Source organism: Ambystoma mexicanum, chromosome 10, assembly GCF_040938575.1.
Source record: "Ambystoma mexicanum isolate Mex_15411 chromosome 10, UKY_AmexF1_1, whole genome shotgun sequence".
NCBI classification, from domain to species: Eukaryota; Metazoa; Chordata; class Amphibia; order Caudata; family Ambystomatidae; genus Ambystoma; species Ambystoma mexicanum.
The window spans coordinates 21262820-21282814 of record NC_090932.1 but is presented as its reverse complement, the minus strand read 5'-3'; the positions used below and the strand labels follow the sequence as shown (position 1 = coordinate 21282814).

Genomic DNA, 19995 nt, shown 5'->3' with positions numbered 1-19995 from the left:
ATATATATATATATATATATATATATATATATATATATATATCACAGCCACGGTAGTGACTGTGTAGTTATGGTTAAGTTGCTGTTTCCATAGGAAGAGCACTTTTTGGGCGGCCTATAACTCTGCTCCCCCTGGAGGAATCCTCACCAAACTTTGCAAATAAAGTGTATGGGGCACTCTGAATTTTATTGCACGGTTTAGTGTTGTTTGGTGCAGGGGGACAAAAGTTATGGGGGGGTCCCACAATGTATTTTTTTCCCATAGACGGAATGGGGGAGAAACTTTGCACACGCCTACAGTTCAAACAGTTGGACAGCTTTTCACCAAATTTGCGGCAGGGGCTGGGGCTTGGTCTGGAAAGCATGCTTTTGTAAATTTGGTGACAATCCGTCCAGTAGTTTTCTTTAAAACGACCATAAAATGTGTCTAATAAAATTAGTGATATCTATGTCCGCTCCGCGGTCACACTTCCCTGGACAAATAGCAATTGGCCAGGGGGTGGCGTCATAACCGCAGACACGCGACGTCTTCACCAATTGGCTGCAGACAGCCATCAGATTGTGTGGATGCGCCCGACATCTTGGATCCCAGGACAGAGCGGTCGTCAGCAGAGCCGAAATGTTGTTTTTGAAACTGTTTTACTGTTCTACAGTGCATGAGGAGTTTTACAGCGTAATAGATGGGTTACATAATGCACTTGTTTGGCCGACAGTTGTTACTGATCCATTCTCCATGAGAATTGCAGTTTAGGAACCTATTTTCATATCCTACAGTGCTTGGGGAGGGTCAGATAGTTGGAAATGGGTGAAAAACTGTACTTGTTCTGGCAACAGTCGTTAATGATGTATTCTCTATGTGCACCTTGTTTGGGATGTTTGTACATGCAGAAAATGAGGGATCTAGTAAGGTAGTGTTTCAGTCCATGCTGTGGCCAGGTACCTTTAAAATGATGTAATAACACGCGTGGTGTTAGCAACCGCTACAATTGAGTACATATCGTTACTACATTTCCATTTCACTATGGGTGTGCTGTTGATTACTAAGCCGCCATGGGTGTGACATGCTGCGGTGGTTGTGGCCAGGGGCTAGAGTCTTGGAAGAATGGCCGTAGGCCGTAGGCCGAAGGCCATACTTCCAAGACTCTAGCCCCTGGCCACAACCACCACAGCATGCCAGAGCTTTGCATACACCTGCACTATTGATTGCCGATTACATGGTTGTGGGGAGTGTGAACAGTCTTGGGAGCATGGCCGACCACATGCACCCAGGAACATTATAAGCAGTGACATCATAAACCAATGTACCCCCATACATTCTCATACTTATGGCCTTATATCCACATGCCTAGGTCCTGCACACAACCACTACTGCATGTTACACAGGCGCATTAGTGGCTGTGTTCTTATAGTGCACTTCCTGTTTGCTTAGGAGGAGAACTTTTTGGGTGCCTGACAAATCTGTTCCCCTTGGACGATTCCTCACTAACGTTTGCGAAAAACTAATACATCAAACACTCTGATTTTCTTTGCTCATTTTGTTGCTGTTTAGGACAGGGGGTGGAAAGTTATAAGGGGGATCATTCCTCACAACGTCTCTTTTCACCTTAGACTGAATGGGGGAAAAAGTCCATGCCCACTACTGGGAGTACAAACTGAAAAAGTGAACCTTTCTTGTCACTTGAGTCATACGTTTAAATGAAAGTTCGTCCTCACAGTACCATTACCAATTAGTGCGTGTGGGTAAAAATGTTTTTGAAAAACTATTCCTGTCAGACTGCAGTCCTAGGTTTTCAAAACTAACGCAACATCTGCACTCTTTGCTGCAAACAGCGATTCTGGAGGTGTACGACAGTAGCGGTTCCCATAAATAAATTTCAATATGTTGCTGGAACGTGAGAATGTATTTGCCTTCTGAGTGAAGGTCACATGAGTTGCTTTTTTTGGTTGGACACACAATACGACCGCGCATCCAAGTGAATGAATAAGGGGCAATTGTTTTTTGACCTTGAGAGAAAAAGAAAGCTTTGAAGAAATTCACGGAATGAATGGGTAAAAAAAAATAGCAATTGATAAGGTTATGTTGTAAAAAGTTTGTAAGGGACCTGCAAGAGCAGTCGACAAAGAATCTTCGCTGCCAACACATTGGTGTCTGACTTGCAGAAACAGAATGGAGACAATAAACATTATGTAAGTTTACTTTTGCCCACTCTACAGCCTCCCCCCTAGTTGTGCCCATATAACTCATGTATTACCTTTCTGTCCTATTACATTTTTCCTCCATTATTGCAGATTGCACACGTCCACCTTTGTACAGTATGCCTACTCTCATCCTTTCTTACCCCTAAAACTTTTCTTTCTACCGCTATATTTGCCCACATAGCTTTGTGTATTAATTTACACGCTATTTCGGTTTTCTTTCAAATCACGCAATGTAATGATATTTTAATTGTCCTTTCATTTTGCTTCACTAACTATATTATCGCCTTCCTGTGCAGTTGGCATTTTTTTCTCTCTTACGGTGCATGCAGATTCTCGCCCTTTGTAGCCTGTTACGCCATTTACACATGGTCATGAAGACGTTTTGCGTACAATGTTATGATTGGCCGCTAACATTTGTGTATGACTTTGCACATTTTTTGTGTCTTTTAAAAAAAAATTGGATCCAGGCTGCTTATTGATACGTACTTTCCTGTAACATTTCCCCCCCCCAGGTACATATTGCCGTACTGTCCGTGCCATGGCTTCCAGATGCCAAGTGTAGGATTTATCGGGCGGCAAGTACAACTGCTCATGGCCGGTTGCCTGTCCATAACAATTATGTGGGATGACACCCTAATTCCGCTTTGTCCCTACGCTGAACTCTGTATTCGGAGCAACATCACATCATTTATGGTGCTGTAGGCCGCAGTTCATGACGCCTTCTTGGAAATCACTGTGTAAACAAAGCGGCTACTTTAACCAAGAACTGAACATTTTTGTTTACGAAACAACCCACGTGTTCCTCTACATAAACATTTGCAATGCCGCCCACACAACCATTGTTAACATTGCTTTGAAAATGTCATTACTCCGATGGTCTCTGACAGTTTGCTGTTAAATAAACCTACTTTACAACCTCTGAATAATGCGATTGGGTGGGTGCCCAGGCAGACACGTATCCCCTTGCCTAATGTAGCAAAAACCTTGTACTGGCCCTAGGCAAGTTTGCCAGACTAGCCCTGCAGCTGTCTTGCTTATGGCCAAAGCCTGCTAATATTACATCCCATGACTTGCACTGCAGTCTTTGGAGCAATGGCTGTTCTGCGCCCATTACACAGGTGCTCCTCCCCAGGGTGAACAGGAGCAGAGGAGAGAACACGAGGTCCCAGGCAGTGAACTGAGCCCTGTTTGCTACCAGTCCATCTCTGTATGGTCAGCGCTACTTATATGTTTCCTGTGACAGATTGTGATTGTATGTACTAGTTACATTCTACATTCATGATGAAAAGGTGCATACAATGGGTTCACTTACTCTAACTTTTGCAGCTCTTGCACCAAGCTCGACTTCTGCCCGGGTGACATCCTGGCAAACACCACCCCGTTCAGCAGCAGCTGAGAGAAGAAAGGAGAGAACGTGCGAGGTTTACTGGCGTGCAGTAGGATCTCGCTGTGGTTGACAATTAATATGCAGAACAATGTTAAAATAGAGAAGACATATTACACATGATCAGGTCAAGGCACGCGTGTGTGTGTACAGATGAGGTACATGCATGCATGTGTGTACAGATGAGGCAAAGGCACGCGTGTGTGTACAGATGAGGCAAAGGCACGCGTGTGTGTACAGATGAGGTAAATGCATGCATGTGTGTACAGATGAGGTAAAGGCACGCATGTGTGTACAGATGAGGTAAAGGCACGCGTGTGTGTACAGATGAGGAAAAGGCATGCGTGTGTGTACAGATGAGGAAAAGGCACGCGTGTGTGTACAGATGAGGTAAATGCATGCATGTGTGTACAGATGAGGTAAAGGCATGCGTGTGTGTACGGATGAGGTACATGCATGTGTGTGTACAGATGAGGTAAAGGCATGCGTGTGTGTACGGATGAGGTACATGCATGCGTGTGTGTACGGATGAGGTAAATACATGCGTGTGTGTACGGATGAGGTAAAGGCATGCGGGTGTGTAAGGATGAGGTACATGCATGTGTGTGTGTATGGATGAGGTAAATGCATGTGTGTGTGTACAGATGAGGAAAAGGCACGCGTGTGTGTACAGATGAGGAAAAGGCACGCGTGTGTGTACAGATGAGGAAAAGGCACGCTTGTGTGTACAGATGAGGTAAATGCATGCATGTGTGTACAGATGAGGTAAATACATGCGTGTGTGTACGGATGAGGTAAAGGCATGCGGGTGTGTAAGGATGAGGTACATGCATGCGTGTGTGTATAGATGAGGTAAATGTATGCATGTGTGTACGGATGAGGTAAAGGCATGCGTGTGTGTATAGATGAGGTAAATGCATGCGTGTGTGAACGGATGAGGTAAAGGCATGCGTGTGTGTACGGATGAGGTACATGCAGGTGTGTGTGTACAGATGAGGAAAGGGCACGCGTGTGTGTACAGATGAGGTAAATGCATGCATGTGTGTACAGATGAGGTAAAGGCATGCGTGTGTGTACGGATGAGGTACATGCATGCATGTGTGTACGGTGAGGTAAATACATGCGTCTGTGTACGGATGAGGTAAAGGCATGCGGGTGTGTAAGGATGAGGTACATGCATGCGTGTGTGTATGGATGAGGTAAATGCATGCGGGTGTGTAAGGATGAGGTACATGCATGCGTGTGTGTACAGATGAGGTAAATGCATGTGTGTGTGTGTACAGATGAGGTAAAGGCTTGCAGAAAGGAAGGAGGTGTGTGATGTGTTGAATGTTAACATGGTCAGCTTTTCGACTTATTTTTGCAATATGCTCGGCGGCCATACACAGGATAATACTCTATGTTAACTTTGTCACTAAGGGATTCTTTGTTGTTGTTAGTTCTGCTTGAGTGGGAACCACACCTGATTGCCCGGACACATAGCACGGTACATAAGCTCCAAATGTAACAGTTTGATTGTTACAATATCTGAAATGTTTCTATTCGTGACACGAGCACGAGTGGTAGAAATAAAAGAAACGTATTTGTGGTCAGGTCATCACTCCCACCGCCAATCATGCTCCCCACAGAGGAACACTGGTAAGGGCAGGGTAGAGGGGTGAGAGGAGCACCTACGTTAGCTGGAGGCTCCCTCACTCAAAGGGTAACCTGCACATGTTCGCAAGTCAGAGAATTTTAACAGGGGTGACCAGCAAATGTTTGCTGGTCACATGGGTTGCGGTTCGAGCCAGAGGAGAAAAGAGGGGCAAACAGGCCTTCTCACTCTTTGACCTCACCCTATGCTTCCCCCTCATCTCCCTGCTTGAAAGCCAATCCATCCACCAGGAAATGACGAAAGCCTCGCCTCATCACCCTTCACGTGTTGCCCTCAGCCAATCCTTCCTAAAACATCACCCAAACTTCTCGTAACCCCTTGGTGGACCAATGTTAGCATTCCCTCACTCATCTATAACCTCCCAAAGCCCCTCATTAAGCAATTTAAACAGCACAGCATGAAAGCTTGTCACTAAACCTGCAGGAATTCTTTCTCTGTATGTGCTGAGTAAAGCGATCTACTGTGCTTCAGAATCCCATTTCCCCTATAAGAAACATCCACTACATAAAGTAACTGTCATTACATCGAAGATCTCCTCGCTCTCTCCTACTTTGTTCATCTGAAATTAACCCACAACATATTTGCCCTGGCACAATTATAAAGAATTTGCTCCAGTCATCACCTCCTTCATTAACTACTCATTGGCCTCGTGCAATGTCCCTAAAAATCTTAAAAGCCGCCTGGGTCATGCCTCTCATCGAAAAACCTAATCTCTACCCTAACATTCCCACAAATTATAGACCTATAACAACTGTGCCATTTCTTCTGCAAATACAGAACCACCTCAAAGCCAATAATCTTTAGAGCCTCTGGCAATCTGGGTTCAGTCCTAGACACAGTACTGAGACAGCCCTTCTGGACTTAAAAATCCAGATGGATGAAGCTAAAGATAACGGTAAGCAGGCAATACTCCTCCTTCTCGACTTATCTGCTGCTTTCGACTTAGTCGACCATAACATTTGAACTACTTTTAGGAGGAGGCCAGCAATAAGTGTAACAGCAGGCTCCTTCTCCAACAATGCTGCTGCTTGGGTCCACTCCTTTCTCTCAGACAGACCATGAGGGTGTTTGCTCCCTCGGCTTCTGTGGACCCCTCTCCAATCACATGTGGAGTCCCACAGGGCTCCTGTGTCTCCCCAACCCTCTATAACATATTTACAAAGCTACTGTTTGACCACCTTGATGACCTCGGCGGATCATACATACATTACGTGGATGATGCACAAATTCTTATCACCCTCGCAGGTTCTTATGATAAAGATTCCGTATTCCTAAATTAAATCTACAGCATAATACAAGCTTGGATGGCCAAGCATGGTCTCTGTTTCAACGACGACAAAACCGAGCTATTGCTCATTGGCTCCAGGCAACGTCTCAATAAACTAGACCCCCAATACTCTTCTTTCAACATCGATGGGAACATTATCAAAGTCGCTAAGGACACTAAAATGCTCAGTGTCTATCTGTAGTCCACTCTCTCCCTCTTTAGACAGGTTAATGCAACAGCATCAGCAACGTCATACACCTCCAAATTAATAAATGCATGCAGACCCTTCCGGTCCAGTAACAGTTGTATTACACTGGCCAGAGCACTAATACTGTCCAAATTGGATGATTGTAACACGTTATACCTAGGCGCTATCCAGCGTAACTTAAACAAGTAACAAGTGTTGCAAAACAATGCCCTCAGAACGGCCTTGAACATACCTCGCTCTAACCATATCTCACAAGTCAGACGAAACACCAACTGGCTCCCTCTACGAGGTAGGATCACCTTCAGAACCTTAATGATCACCCACAAATGTCTGTCAAGCTCGGCCCCTAAGCATCTAGTTGATACATTCTCTAGAAAGCAATCCACTAGGTCTACCAGAGCCACCAATTTACATTGCCTCAATATCCCCAAATTGAAGCTGCACAAAGTTGGTGGGTCCAGCTTCCCTGTGTTGGCAGCCACGACTTGGAGTTCCTTGCCCCTGTGCTAAGAGCCGAATCATCCTTCCCGCTATTCAGAAAAAAAGTAAAATCCTGGCTCTTTTTTCGGCACACCTAATGACGCCTCACTTCCCAATCTCCACACAGATTTTCTGAGCACAGTCCTTCAATATATCTTTCGAATAGATACGTAAAACTAGGCTGAGAATTCCATCATGATCTACTTTATTATGTTTAGTTTAGTTTAGTTTGTTTATTTATAGAGCGCAGCGCATCCAAACCCTCAGGTAGCTGGGCGAATAATCAAGGGCACAGCATAGTTACATATCGTTACACGAACACATGTATAGAAAAAGGGCACATACATTCAATGGACAAAAGGAATGGTACAGAATGTGGCATGAGATAATTACAACGGAAAGAAAGGACTGAGTTACATGGTGGTCCAGTTCATGATTTAAATAGGACATACAGTTCTGGATAGTGGCGTGAGGAGGCCAGGAATAAGTGTAAGTACATGGCAAGGTGTTTAGGCTGAGAGCCAGGATTTCACCATGGCTCTGAATGGCCAGAAAGAGGCTTCCGATCTCATTGTAAGAGGGAGAGAATTCCAGCATTGAGCTGCGAGCACTGGGAAGCTGGATCCTCCTGCTGTTTTTAGATTGTAGTAGGGAACCTTTAGTTGGTGCAGGTAGGGAGTTCTGGTGGGTCTAATGGAGCAGTGTCCAGAGAATTTGTCCGAAAGGTACCGTGGGGCAGTGAGGGACAGGCACTTATGTGTGATGACAAGGGTTCTTAGCTTGGTTCTGTCCCGGATAGGGAGCCATTGGACTTATTTGCTGGCCGTAGATATGTGGGCCTTACGTGGGAGGTTGAGGGCACATTTTAAGTTGTTATTTTGGAGAATCTGGAGTCTGTTCAAATTTTTGGTGGTAGTGCCTAGGTAGAGTGTGTTACAGTAGTCTAATTTAGACAATATCAACGCTCTAGCTAGGGTGAGGCAACTGGAGTGGGAAAGAAAAGGCCTACAGGCATTGATCAGTTTATTGGTGTAGGTGGTGGTTGAAATGGTGGTGTTTATTTGTTTTTTTAGCAACAGGGTGGAATCGAGGTACACACCTAGTGTTTTGACCTCTTTGGAGACTTTTATAATGTTGCCGTCAATGGTAAAGGATTGGTACCTAGGGTCCAATTTATTGAGGCGGGCCTGGGATCCTACGATAAGCAGTTCCGTCTTATCGTCATTGAGACAGAGACTGTGCGTGGCCATCCAGGCTTGGATTTCTAAGTAGATTTCATTAAGCTTTGCAACATCTTCTTCATAGCAACCCAACCAGTGAGAGTGATGAGGACCTGGGTGTCGACGGCGTAATTAGTGTAGCTGACACCCAGTTCGTTGAGAGGTTAAAGAGGAGCTTCGTGAAGATGTTGTAAAGTGTGGGGGAAATGCAGGAGCCTTGGGGCACTCCACATGTGATTGGGATAGGGTCTGCAGCCACGGAAGGGGCGAAAACCCTAGTCGACCTGTCAGACAAAAATGACTGAATCCAATTGGTGGCATTTTGTGAGAATGCGGCAGCCGAAGAGAGGTGTTGTGTGAGGATCTGGTGGTCAACCAGATCGAAGGCAGTGGAGAGGTCCAACAGGAGCAAAATGGCCAGTTTGCCCTTGTCTTTGGCTTCATCCATTTGGAATTTTAGATCCAGGGGGGCAGTTTCGGTCACATGCCTGGGTCTAAAGCCGGATTGTCGCAAGCCTAGGAGGTTGTTGTCTTCCAAATGTTGTTGTATTTGGAGGTAGGCTACTCTGTCTAAGATTTTAAGGAGAAAAGGGACCGTAGTGATGGGTCTATAGTTCGTGGGGATGTTAGGGTCTAGGTTGGGTTTTTTGAGAAGGGGGAGGACCCACGCTTCTTTGAGGTTATTGGGGACCACTGAGTTTTTAAAGGAAGAGTTGATCAATGAGGTGATAAGAGGGGCTAGCTCATTAGCTCCATCTTTGATGACGGACGCGGGGCATAAGTCGCCTTTGCAATTGGATGGTTTGAGGCTGGTGATTATCTTGACTACTTCCTCCTCTGTGACTGGAGAGAAGTGGAAGGCGGGGCAGTTTGGGATAGTATAGTCTTTTTTACTATTGAGGTTATCTTTGGCGGTAAGGTTAGCTTTTTTAGCTTCTATCTTTGCTTGAAGGAGGGCGATCTTGTTGGCGAGGGCGAGCTGGATATTATTACACCAGGCCTTGTCCTTGGTGCAGTCCTCTGTAGGTGGCAGTGGTGATTCGAGTATATATAATCAATGTTATTTTTCTATTAATTTCATCACAGAAATGTAACACAAGTCAGTTATCTTCCATGATCTGAACTGCACTTTCTATGTCTCTATGTGTCCACCTGTCCTGGTACTGTCACTACCAGTTTGTAATAATTTTTGTACATTTACGCGAAAGCACCCAGATACCTAAATGTTCGGTGCACTATACAAGCAAATAAACTAAACTAAACTTGCATGTCTAGTTCAGCCCCAATTGCCTCTGTGCCTCTCCAGGCCCAGTTGAGCAGTCAGCTGCCCCCCCAAAACCCTGCATTAAATGTACCCTTTGTTCAGGGCTGAGTCGTTTGCACAACCCCAAAGACCTCTGGGTTTACTCACCCTGTTCATTCCACAGGCAGTTCTTGCTTACACACCACCCTTCCTTAGACACCACCCACCATGTGGGGTAGTTTTATCATTTTGATCACAACTCAATGCCATGCCATCCACTTCCTTTGACGGAGGAAGAACAGCACTTTCTTTTCTGTTACACATGACAGAAACAACCTATTGATTCCCATCTAGCCATTGTTCCTCTATGGATTTATTTTTTTGCAACAGCTGTGCCTGCCTCATGCGCTTCTAATAGGGGAAACTAGAAGTGAAAACTAGCCAGGAAGGGTTTTTCATTGCATAATGATTAGCCAGTTAAAAAATGATATTTATATTTTAAAAATGTGCTCTGCGGCATCTTTCCTGTATCTCCTGCAACTGAGGAGGGCCACGTCTCCCTGAGGGTCCTTTGTGTGCCTCCCACTATAGCACAACACCACCAGCACTCAGGGGCTTTGCCTGCAGGGAACAAACTTGCAGGCATCACAATGAAGAAAACAGAAAGAAAACAAAGCTTTTATTTACATCCACTGATAAGCATGCCATTTGGGGAATGTATTTGTAATCCATCTATTCTAAATTCATTGCATGCTGGAAGAGCTCATTTCTGTTGCACTTTGCCATCTTGGGCCGTATTCTTTTGGATGCTCTATTACCATTCCAAAATGGCGGTCCGACCAGCTTTCGCACTGTAGCCTGCTTGCTGCAGCCGGGTATGCATTGATTGGCTCCTTCTTACATTTCACCAGCCAATCTGCAAGTTGGGAGGCGAACGCCGAGCCCTCCACCAAAGGCCCCACTCCTAGGCTCCTGTCTAATCCCTGTCCGCTGTCGGGACATTGCGGGAGGACTTCAACTTCCGCTCCCCGCATTATCGCTTTGGGCATGGCGCTGTACACTACTGGGGAAAAGTTGGACCTATCGTGACTCTCTCACTTCGTGCTGAGAATGACCACGCTGCTTCCACAAACTGCCATGCCTCTGAAACACGAAACAGACAACCACTTTTTAGAGGTACCATCATTCTTCACTGGGATGTTAAATGCATTTATTGACATTTGAATCATGGTGTGCCCATACATCACTGCATCACCTTCTAGTTGTACATTTGTTCCTGTTCACGTGCATTTCGTCAACCTTACCTCTGCTTACCATATTCCTTCTGACTCTTGGTCTATCTCTACCTCATTTCTGTCCCTGCCCTTAAGTTTTCTTCTTCTCACCCCTCCCTCCCATTAGGCAATGCTCTTACACTATCAGAAATGTCGTCAGGCCTAGTATGACAGCCTTGTTTGTTCCTCTTCTTTCCTCCGCACTCCCCATAGCAGACAAAATGGCAGTGGATTGGTCTATGCAACATTACATAGCAGGTTGCCGCATAGACCCACCCACCCAAACTTAGACTTTCGGCTCAGCTAGCAGCACATAAGGAAAACGAAACCCAGGTGCTTGAGTCACGTCAGATTACCACCCACTTTCCCAATTAGTTTATCATCTCTCATCAACTCGACCATAAGCCAAAATGCCCTATCTGTAGTTGGCCTTGCCATTGCTCTCTGTTCTCGGACATTCAAGGGAGTATGAGCACATCACTTTTTTTAATCGGCGCTTAATGAATAGCCCTTTTCTTTTTACTTCTACATCATGTGTGAGGAGACCAGAAATGTGTCAATTTTGACCTTCTATTTACTGCTATTTGATTCAATTATGCTGGGTGTTATTGCTGCTTTGGCCTCTAGAGACTACCTCACTCCATCTTGTATGAGCCCTGTTCACTATTAATTGTCCAATACTTGGCCCTTGCACATGTTTTTGTCTTTAATCTAAGAGAAATATGTCTCACACTCATGACTTATCCGTCTGCCTCCCCTTTTGCTTTGCAGCAATTTCTTGTAATAGCAGTTTCAAGGGGTGAGGAGTGTTAGTGTCGGGACAGACGGTCCTCTGCGCACCTCCTGTTAGTGTTTGTAGTTTTGGCCTGCTTCCTGGCACATGGTTTGTCTGGGGACCCACTCCTAGGTTCCCAGTTGATTTGGTACTTGGTGGGGTGACAAACCTTTGTTAATTGTGGGCGCTGGCTGGATTTAGTAGTCCAATTGCCAAAAGGTCTGATAGTAATAGTCCAGTCCTTGGGTCATGTGCGTGGTAGTATATTAGTGTTTTAACATCATCATAGATAATATCCTTTTGGTGCCAAATTAGTGAAACAAAAAAGCCGACGCGCGTTTCAACCGAAGTCTTTATCAAGGCAAGGACCAAGTGGCAGCAGACTCGTAGTAGAGCTGGTGGCCCAGGTTAGGGTGCCAGGTAGAGGCTGGTCAGCCTAGTCTGTCACCGGGATCGGCGCTTCGTGTCGGCTGTAGTCAGACCGCAGGAGTCTTTTAATCGCATCCTTGATCCCAGGCCAACATAGACTCTTCTTCGTTTGCACAAAAAGCAGTTTCTCCTGACTCTGTTTCTGAGGTAGTTAGAATTAATATTTGCATGAGCCGGCATCCATTTTCCAATTATGGCCATCCTAGCTACGTTATTTATCCGTCTAGAGCAATCTTCTATATATCTCATCTACCTTGCATTGCTGCGTATTTACACTTATTGATCCACAAGTTACTTTATATTTTCTTGCATACATGACTACTTTATCATTTCGTACATGTTTCTCTTGTAGCTTCAGTTACATCATCATTCTTAAGTATTTTCATATTGTTTCAGTATGTCCTCGTATATCTTCTTCATGACATCATTCTGGCCTTGTCAGATGGCACTCAGCACTTCATGATGTCCAATGGTGCATGCAGACATCCTTCAACTCTCTCAGTATTAGGGTACATTCGGCATGGTTGGCTGAGTACATATTCTCTCTCTTACACTCGATGCGGTATAGGGACAACACAGGGGTTCCCACATGCAGCTCTTCTCCTGCTGTTCCATTATGACTGTGGTTAGGGGGCGGAGGTTAGTGTATATGCGTTCAACTGCTCTTCTCCATTATCTTCCTGGCAATACTGTAATTTGGCCTCATACGATTTGTACCCCTTGTTTGCCAGAACCATCATCAGCTGTACTGAGTCTCTTTGATAATGTGCTTCAGTCTCACTACATGAGACACTACATGAGACATTCCTTAAAAAGGAATTTCACTGGTATGAACCAAGCCGTTGTCTAAAATCAGCCAAAAAAGGGCTACTCAAAGTTAGCCATACTAGAGTCAAAGCTACTGGACTTGGGAGAGCCTTCCCCACTAAAGCTATTGCCCTCTGGAACGAGCTTCCAGATAACCTTAGACTGGAAAGTAGTTACTCCCTATTTAGGAAGCAGCTGAAAACGTTACTTTTTCGGTAATTCGTTAAATATTCAGCACAGACCCCCTTGAGTCCCTCTCTTTTCTTTTTTATGTAGTCCTGTGACCTCTTTTCTCGTGTTCTTGTCGCGCCCTGATGCTTGCGAGCTTCGGCGCGTTATAAATACATAAATAAATAAATAAAATAAAGAAAGAAATGCCAAATTTTGTCCACATACTGAACTACTGTACTGTCAAGGTGTACATTGCCTAAGTCCATCTGAAGGACCCTGTTAAATATAGAAGGGTACTCACAGTACCGTGGAGTTAATCTTGTATGTTTCCACTTTTTATTTCTATATGAAAATAAAGTCAAGTTAGTGAATCCTCATGGAGGGGAAATGAGAAGAATACATTATTTAGATCAATCACTGTAAAATGTCTGGCATTGGATGGAATGTTGTATAATATTGTCACTGGGTTTGGAACCAATGGAAATTCTGCCTCAACAAAAACACCCTCATCTGCTTCTTTTGACATGGATATTGTTTTACTCATGACAAAATTGCTTGTTGTTTCAATTTTATTTTCACTGCCCTTACTCATTTCAATAGGCCAAAATCATAGGGACTATTTGTCTATAAGACATTCACACCTAAGTCTTCTTCATCATCAGCCATGGTAATCACTGGTCTAAACAGAATCTTTGTGGGTAGTCCAGTGTTTCGCCATTTATTCCAGAGAGCCATGCTAGTATAAGATTCACCCCATATTGGAACACCTTAGGATCCAGGGGTACACCCCACTGAGCTGTCTGGCCACAAAATGCTAGTATGAATTCCTGTGCATTGATGTAATGAATCCCCAAGGTGGAGCACACTATTTCCTTGTCAGTGAATGAGATATTCATGTTGAGTTTATTCATATCCCTTCCCATTATGTTGATGGGTGTCTGGCGGGAATATAGTAGTGGTAGGACGAGGTTGTTTTCCCCAACAGTGCTGGGCAATTCGTCAGTAAATGGAACAGAATATATGGCCCCAGGAAAGCCTTGTGCATTCATGGCAATGCCTGACATTGGATATCTCCCCTCCCTAACACAGGATCTGGCTGCACGTGTATCTATGAAAAAAGAGAATGTTTTGTCACCTATGGTCATGCTGACTCATTACTCCGCTTGCGGGTCAGCTGTGACAGATAGGATTGAACACATCAAGTCAGTGTTTGGGATCTCCTATTGTGGTTATAGGTTCATCCCTGTCCTGGTGAAAGGATTCCGACCCACTACAGTCACACCCCTATCCTGGGTGTGGGTGTCTGCTTTTCGGTGCTTGGGTTCCATGTGGCCCAGTTTTCTGTTGTTGGGGTTCTTGCAGTTGTGTCTGGTGATGCAGAATATGTGTGGGTGCCTGCAGGGCAGTTGTCAGTGTCTGTTGTGCATGCATTGGCGCTTGTTGTGCTGACTGTTTCAGCAGTGCATATGTCTCATACTGTGTGTGATCCTGGGTATGATAGTTGGGTTGCCCCGCACGTTATTCTGGTGAATAGGTTGTCCCCCCTCTTGAGTCCTGCCAATTCTGTTGCATCCCCCCTGCTTCTACACATCTAAGTGATGTGGTGGCCCCATAGTTAAACCCTCCTCCTGCTTGTGGAGCTTGAAATCCATTCCCTCTCCCTCTAGGCACGCGCCTCTACCCCACTACCAGCAGTTGTATTCTCCCCTTCCTTCGAAGCTCCCTCCAGCCATTGGTTTACTGGGCCGCATGTCTTGCCTAACCACTCCCTCTCCACTTGCCAACATAGCCCCTTCCATTGAATACTTTGATTATTTTGTCTGAATTAATTTAGCTTTTTCCTGCATCCTTTCCTCATATGTCTTTCTAGCATTCTCTTGCAACAAACTGACAATAGTCAACTCAATCTCTGGCCATGGTTTTGCTTCCATTCCCACAAATTTCTTTAGCTGTCACTGCACTGGCTTCAGTAGTCCCTGTCATAAAATGTTATAAAAAAAGTGTCACTATCATGTCCCATGGTTCACGAGTCTCAAGGTGCCAATGCTCCTGAATCTCCTGAATGTATGGAATAGGTTCTTCGTCCTCCCGCCTTTTGCAGGACATGATCACGCTCATCTCTGAGGTGTCGGATACTGTAACTTGAGGGCTTTCCATATGTCTGCTCATGGTACCCCATCATGTGATGGTTCTCTGCTGTCAACCCACGGTAGCCCACCAGTGTCTAAATAGCGTCAGCTCTCTCCCAAAGAATTGCAGTGAGCAAACTCTTTTTGTCACCCACTGCTAATATCATCCCTGATGTCATCCTTTCAAACTCATAAATCCATTTTCCTGCCCCTGCTGTTAATATGGTAATTTACATCTCAAGTAGTCTTTGTCCATTTGTGCCCATGTATGCATTCTGGTCACCCGCCCCCTTTTCTAGTAATAGAAATTGAGTTAGTCCTGCATTAGGTTCATGCTTGATCACCCATTTGTTCTCATAAATGCCCCAGTTATGCTCGCTCACTTTTGCACTGGCAATGTTCTCAACCTCTGTGCATTTAGGGTAACATCTTTTAATTTGTGTGATACTCCCTTCATGTGTTTATTGTGAGTCAGAAGTTCATATTTTTTCCCTTCTATCTCTTCCGCCCTCAACATTCTGACCCTCATTCTGGGCTTATTCCCGCAGAGTGACTATGTGCCCTCCTCATCTCTTGCTCAACTTCACTTTCCTCCCTTTCCTCATCTGTGCCTATTCTCCCACAACTGTCCCCACTTTCCTCATCCCCTTCATTCTCAAAATTCAACTGTTTTAAAATGCTCTTCCTATCTCGTCTTTTCATTGCCCTGTCCACTGAGCTGTGCTCCCACCTCTGCGGAGACCCCACTGTACTCCTTGCTCCCTTAAGGTTAGCCCAACTATCCCTCCTGTTCCAATACAGTACCCCAATCCTCCTTGGTGTCCCTGCTCCCTCATCCTCGCTGGGGAGTGTATGATTTCTCATGATTTCTTCCATCCCTCTGATACATCTCTCCCAGCTCCTTTCCCTTTCCCGTTCCTGTTCTTTACTTTTCTCCTTCTCATGACACATATGCTCTTTAATTAATCTCTCAATATCTTTCCCCTGTCTCTCTTTACTCAATACCATCTCCTCCTCCGCTCTTTCCTTTTCTGTTTCCCTCTTTGCCTTCTCCTCTGCTTCCTTCTGTCCCTCCCTTTCCACCTTTTGTTTTTTCAACCTCTCCCTATCTTATTTCTTCCATCCTCTTCTTTTCCTGCCACTTCTTTTCTTTCCCCTCCCTTTCTTCTACCTCTTCTATCACCTGTGCTCATTTCCTTCCTCCTCCAACTTACTCCTCTGCTATGCCTCTTCTTCCTCCTTGTCCTGCCTCTCCCGTGTTTATCTGTCCTGGTCCTTTGCATCAACCACACCTTTCCTGTCTAATTTGAGAAGTATCTGTCCTCCCACCCACTCACTATGACTATTTGCCTCTCCTGCTTTGTCACTCTCCGTAAGCCTCATCTGCAATTTGCAGCACTCCTTATACTCATCGTGTGAAAGCATTGGCCTTGGAGTTCTCAGCCGCTCCATTTATTGTATCTTCACTACTGTATGCAGGGGGCACACATACAGGGTTTATATAGCCTGCCGCTGCATTAACTTCTTTCAATAGGTATAATCCCTGCCCCTCAATTGGTGGGTCAGTGTTCTGGGGAGGAGGAGGCAAGCCGTGGGCACTTCACCTCCCCCCCCCCTGTCAAGCTGTTTGAGTTTTACATGCCCTCCTGAGTGGGTCCTCCAACTCATCCCGAACATCTTCCATAGCTCCAGAATTGCTAACCTGTTGCTCAACTTCTTCCATTTATATGCAGCATGTAAATATGTGGTCATGTGTTGCAGCACAGATTTTGAAAGGCTGCCCTCTGGGACCAGACTTTAACCATCTTCCCAGCGGTTTCGCGAGTCAATTCTGCACTATATTTACAAATCTTAGTTTTATACCACGGGAGGGACTTACACATATGCACAAGAGGATTGTCTCTCATGATGGCACATTAGCTCAAGCCAACTTCTCACCATCCAGCTATTACCTCTCGCCTCTAAAACTAAAACATTTCCGTCACTTCTCCACAAAACTCATGCCCTCTATCATGGGCAAACAAGACTACTATTCACACTCCTCCAAATCCTATTCACCACCTCTTATTGGCAGACACCCCTTTGGCCCCTCGTACTCGGACCTTTTCACTGATGCCTGTAACCTCTCCATGTGTAGGACATATGTGTGCACTCTTAAGAGAATAAAACCAAACAAACAACAGCACAGCTGTCATCCTGCTAAAATATGACAACGGATTCATCATAAATAATCTTCCTGCCTCAACCTCGACAAGATAACCTTCTTCTCTTAAATAACCACCACTCGGGGTAAAAGATCTTCTTCTGTGCCCCTAGACACAGGGTAACTCATTTATTTCTCGTTTTTTATAACCTTTTAATTTTTTCTTATCTCAAAATTCAGTAATCCATCTCAGAGTTTAAGGCGTCCCCTTCCGTAACCCTTTCTACAGGTAAAACTTCATAAATAACCATTAAATCACTTTACCCACATCTTCTCCAAACAAATCTTCTAAAAACATAAACAGCCTTCTCCCACTTTAATTTGCCAGATAGGTGCTCTCATACTAACATCTGAGGGTCAGCAAAGCCTCCAGAACCACTCCTCCCACATTCTGTCACTTCACCTTCTGGCCTGCAGGGTGTCCCGTGGGGAGTGGGCAGGAATTTCACCAGGGGAGCTCCTGACCACTGTCTCAGTTCACGCGTGATAGATTATCCGGTTCTCACAGGGGACGATGAAGTCCTTCCAGTGTTCGGTGGGAAAAAGCGGTAAATCTCCAAGGGCATTGGCCAACCATCCTCTGCCACCACATGTCAAAATAGGGAGGAAGGCCCCTGAGGATATAAAAGAGGACAGGCCAGGGGAAATACCACACCCAAAAAATGGAAGAGACCAACGATGTGACAAACACATGTTTTATTTAACAATAACCATATAAAACAGAGACAGCACGAACATTAGGCAAGTCTGTGTGACTCTAAACTACTCCAAGCTAGACGGCATCTTAAAAAGGGTTATGACATCACAATTGACCTTTCTTTTTACAAAAACCTAAAGTGGGAAGGGATTGGTTAGGGGAGTCAACAATATACACAGTATATAAGGGTTAGTGAAATTATTGGCTACTGTCTATCTGATGGCTCCGCCTGAGACAAACTCCTAAATTGCTACAGTTGAAGACATGTCATCTCTACACTGTGTGATTGGCTGATACAAGAGTGCGGAGGGCAACGTGGATGGGAGGTCATGATTGGTCAATGGTGGCTTTCTCAGCCATGACCCTTTGGAAGGTTACCAGCACAGGAGCACAATAGGGGGTCGTGAGAACAAAAACAAGGTAACCATTTCAGATTCTCTAGGCCACACGCCAGGAGATTTAGCTTTCAGCATTGCTCTTCCTTGCATCTTTTGCCCTGAGAACTGGATGGGAACGAAGGTCTCTATCTGTGTCTGGTTCTAATGAATAGGCACTATCCTCCTGCCGAGGGTCACATGTGTGGAGACCACATTTTGGATTATTCTGCTAAGCATTTGTGAGGATTTTAGCTTCTTTTACTGCGGTTGTCGTTTCCTCCCTCAGCCTCTAGTGGCTTGTTCAAGCTACTTTCCTCTCAATATTAAGTCTGAGTTGGTGGGAATTTGACCTTCCAATATTATTTGTTTCTTTACTAATCTAGGAGGACTGTGTCTCACATCTGGGAATTGGTACCTTTGGTTGCTTTGCTGATTCAGGCCTTTCTTGCATGTGCAGCCTTGGCAAGCATATGCTCTTTGTTGTCTGGGCTGTTCAGCTTGGGTTTTCTGTGAACCCAGCGAGCCAGATCCCCCTACAACCTCAAAGCTTCTCTACTGTCTCCCTGTCACTCACATGCAGCTGTGTCGTCTGTCTTGGTTTATATGGCCCCTAATTTTAGTTGTGGTCTGTATTGTGCAAGCATTATGTGTGTTCTTGTGCGCCTTGCGTTTCAGCATAGAGAAAGAGTATATGTTTCTAACCTAATGGATGCAAACATTTTCTTCATGTTTGAGTCCATTTTGGCCCATTGTTTGTGTGTCTTCTGATGGTGCATATGTGCTTTGTGTTTAATGCGCCTATGTGTGTCAGTATTCAGCAGTGACGTCATGTGCTTTCATCACCTCTGTTCACAGCTTGTTCATGTCCTTAATAGGCTGCAGGTTTAGTGATTCTTCGATTGATCCAGGATATGGTGATACGGCTGCCTCAGCGAGTAGCGTCTCTCATACCTGCAGTTAGCGGTGGTGAGTCAGAGACCACGAGGGATGTGCACCTGCCATTTCTGTAGCATTGGAACAGGGGAGGGGCTGACAAAATGAATGACACATTCATTTGTCACTCTTCAGCAACGCCAGAGGTTACGATTAATTCTAAACCTTCCAGCCATCCCCTCTTTTTTTGGCAGAGTCCTCCTGAGTGGGGCGGGTATGCACAGATGTGGGCCCTGAGCCTGCTGGGCCTAGAGACCCAAGCTACTCCTCACTGATGATGCCCAACAAGGCTGGAACATGTTTGAGTTGTGTCTGGTCTCGTGCAAAAGGGATGTGAGCATGCAGTTCCTGCTGGACAGCCCCTTTTGGTGTGGGGCCAAGCCTGATTTGCATTTGGCGTTTACCATTTCTGTGATGGTTAGGCTGGCTAAAGAAAAATGATTTGGAGGGTTGTCCAGAGCAATTTCAGAGGTTAAGATTAATTATAAAGCTTCCAGACATTACCTTGGTTGGTTTGTGAAGTAATGACAATGAACATAAAGTCAG

The 19995-nt window shown here is 45.0% G+C and overlaps 1 protein-coding gene across 3 annotated transcripts in view; it reads right to left on the bottom strand.

The window, feature by feature from the left end:
* Positions 1-19995, bottom strand: part of LOC138491108 (probable cation-transporting ATPase 13A4) — a 1567030-nt gene that overhangs the window by 292260 nt on the left and 1254775 nt on the right. For all 3 annotated transcript variants that reach the window (XM_069617430.1, XM_069617431.1, XM_069617432.1), the window contains one exon: positions 3511-3590. In XM_069617430.1, the coding sequence (XP_069473531.1) occupies positions 3511-3590 (80 nt within the window). The remainder of the gene's footprint in view (positions 1-3510; positions 3591-19995) is intronic.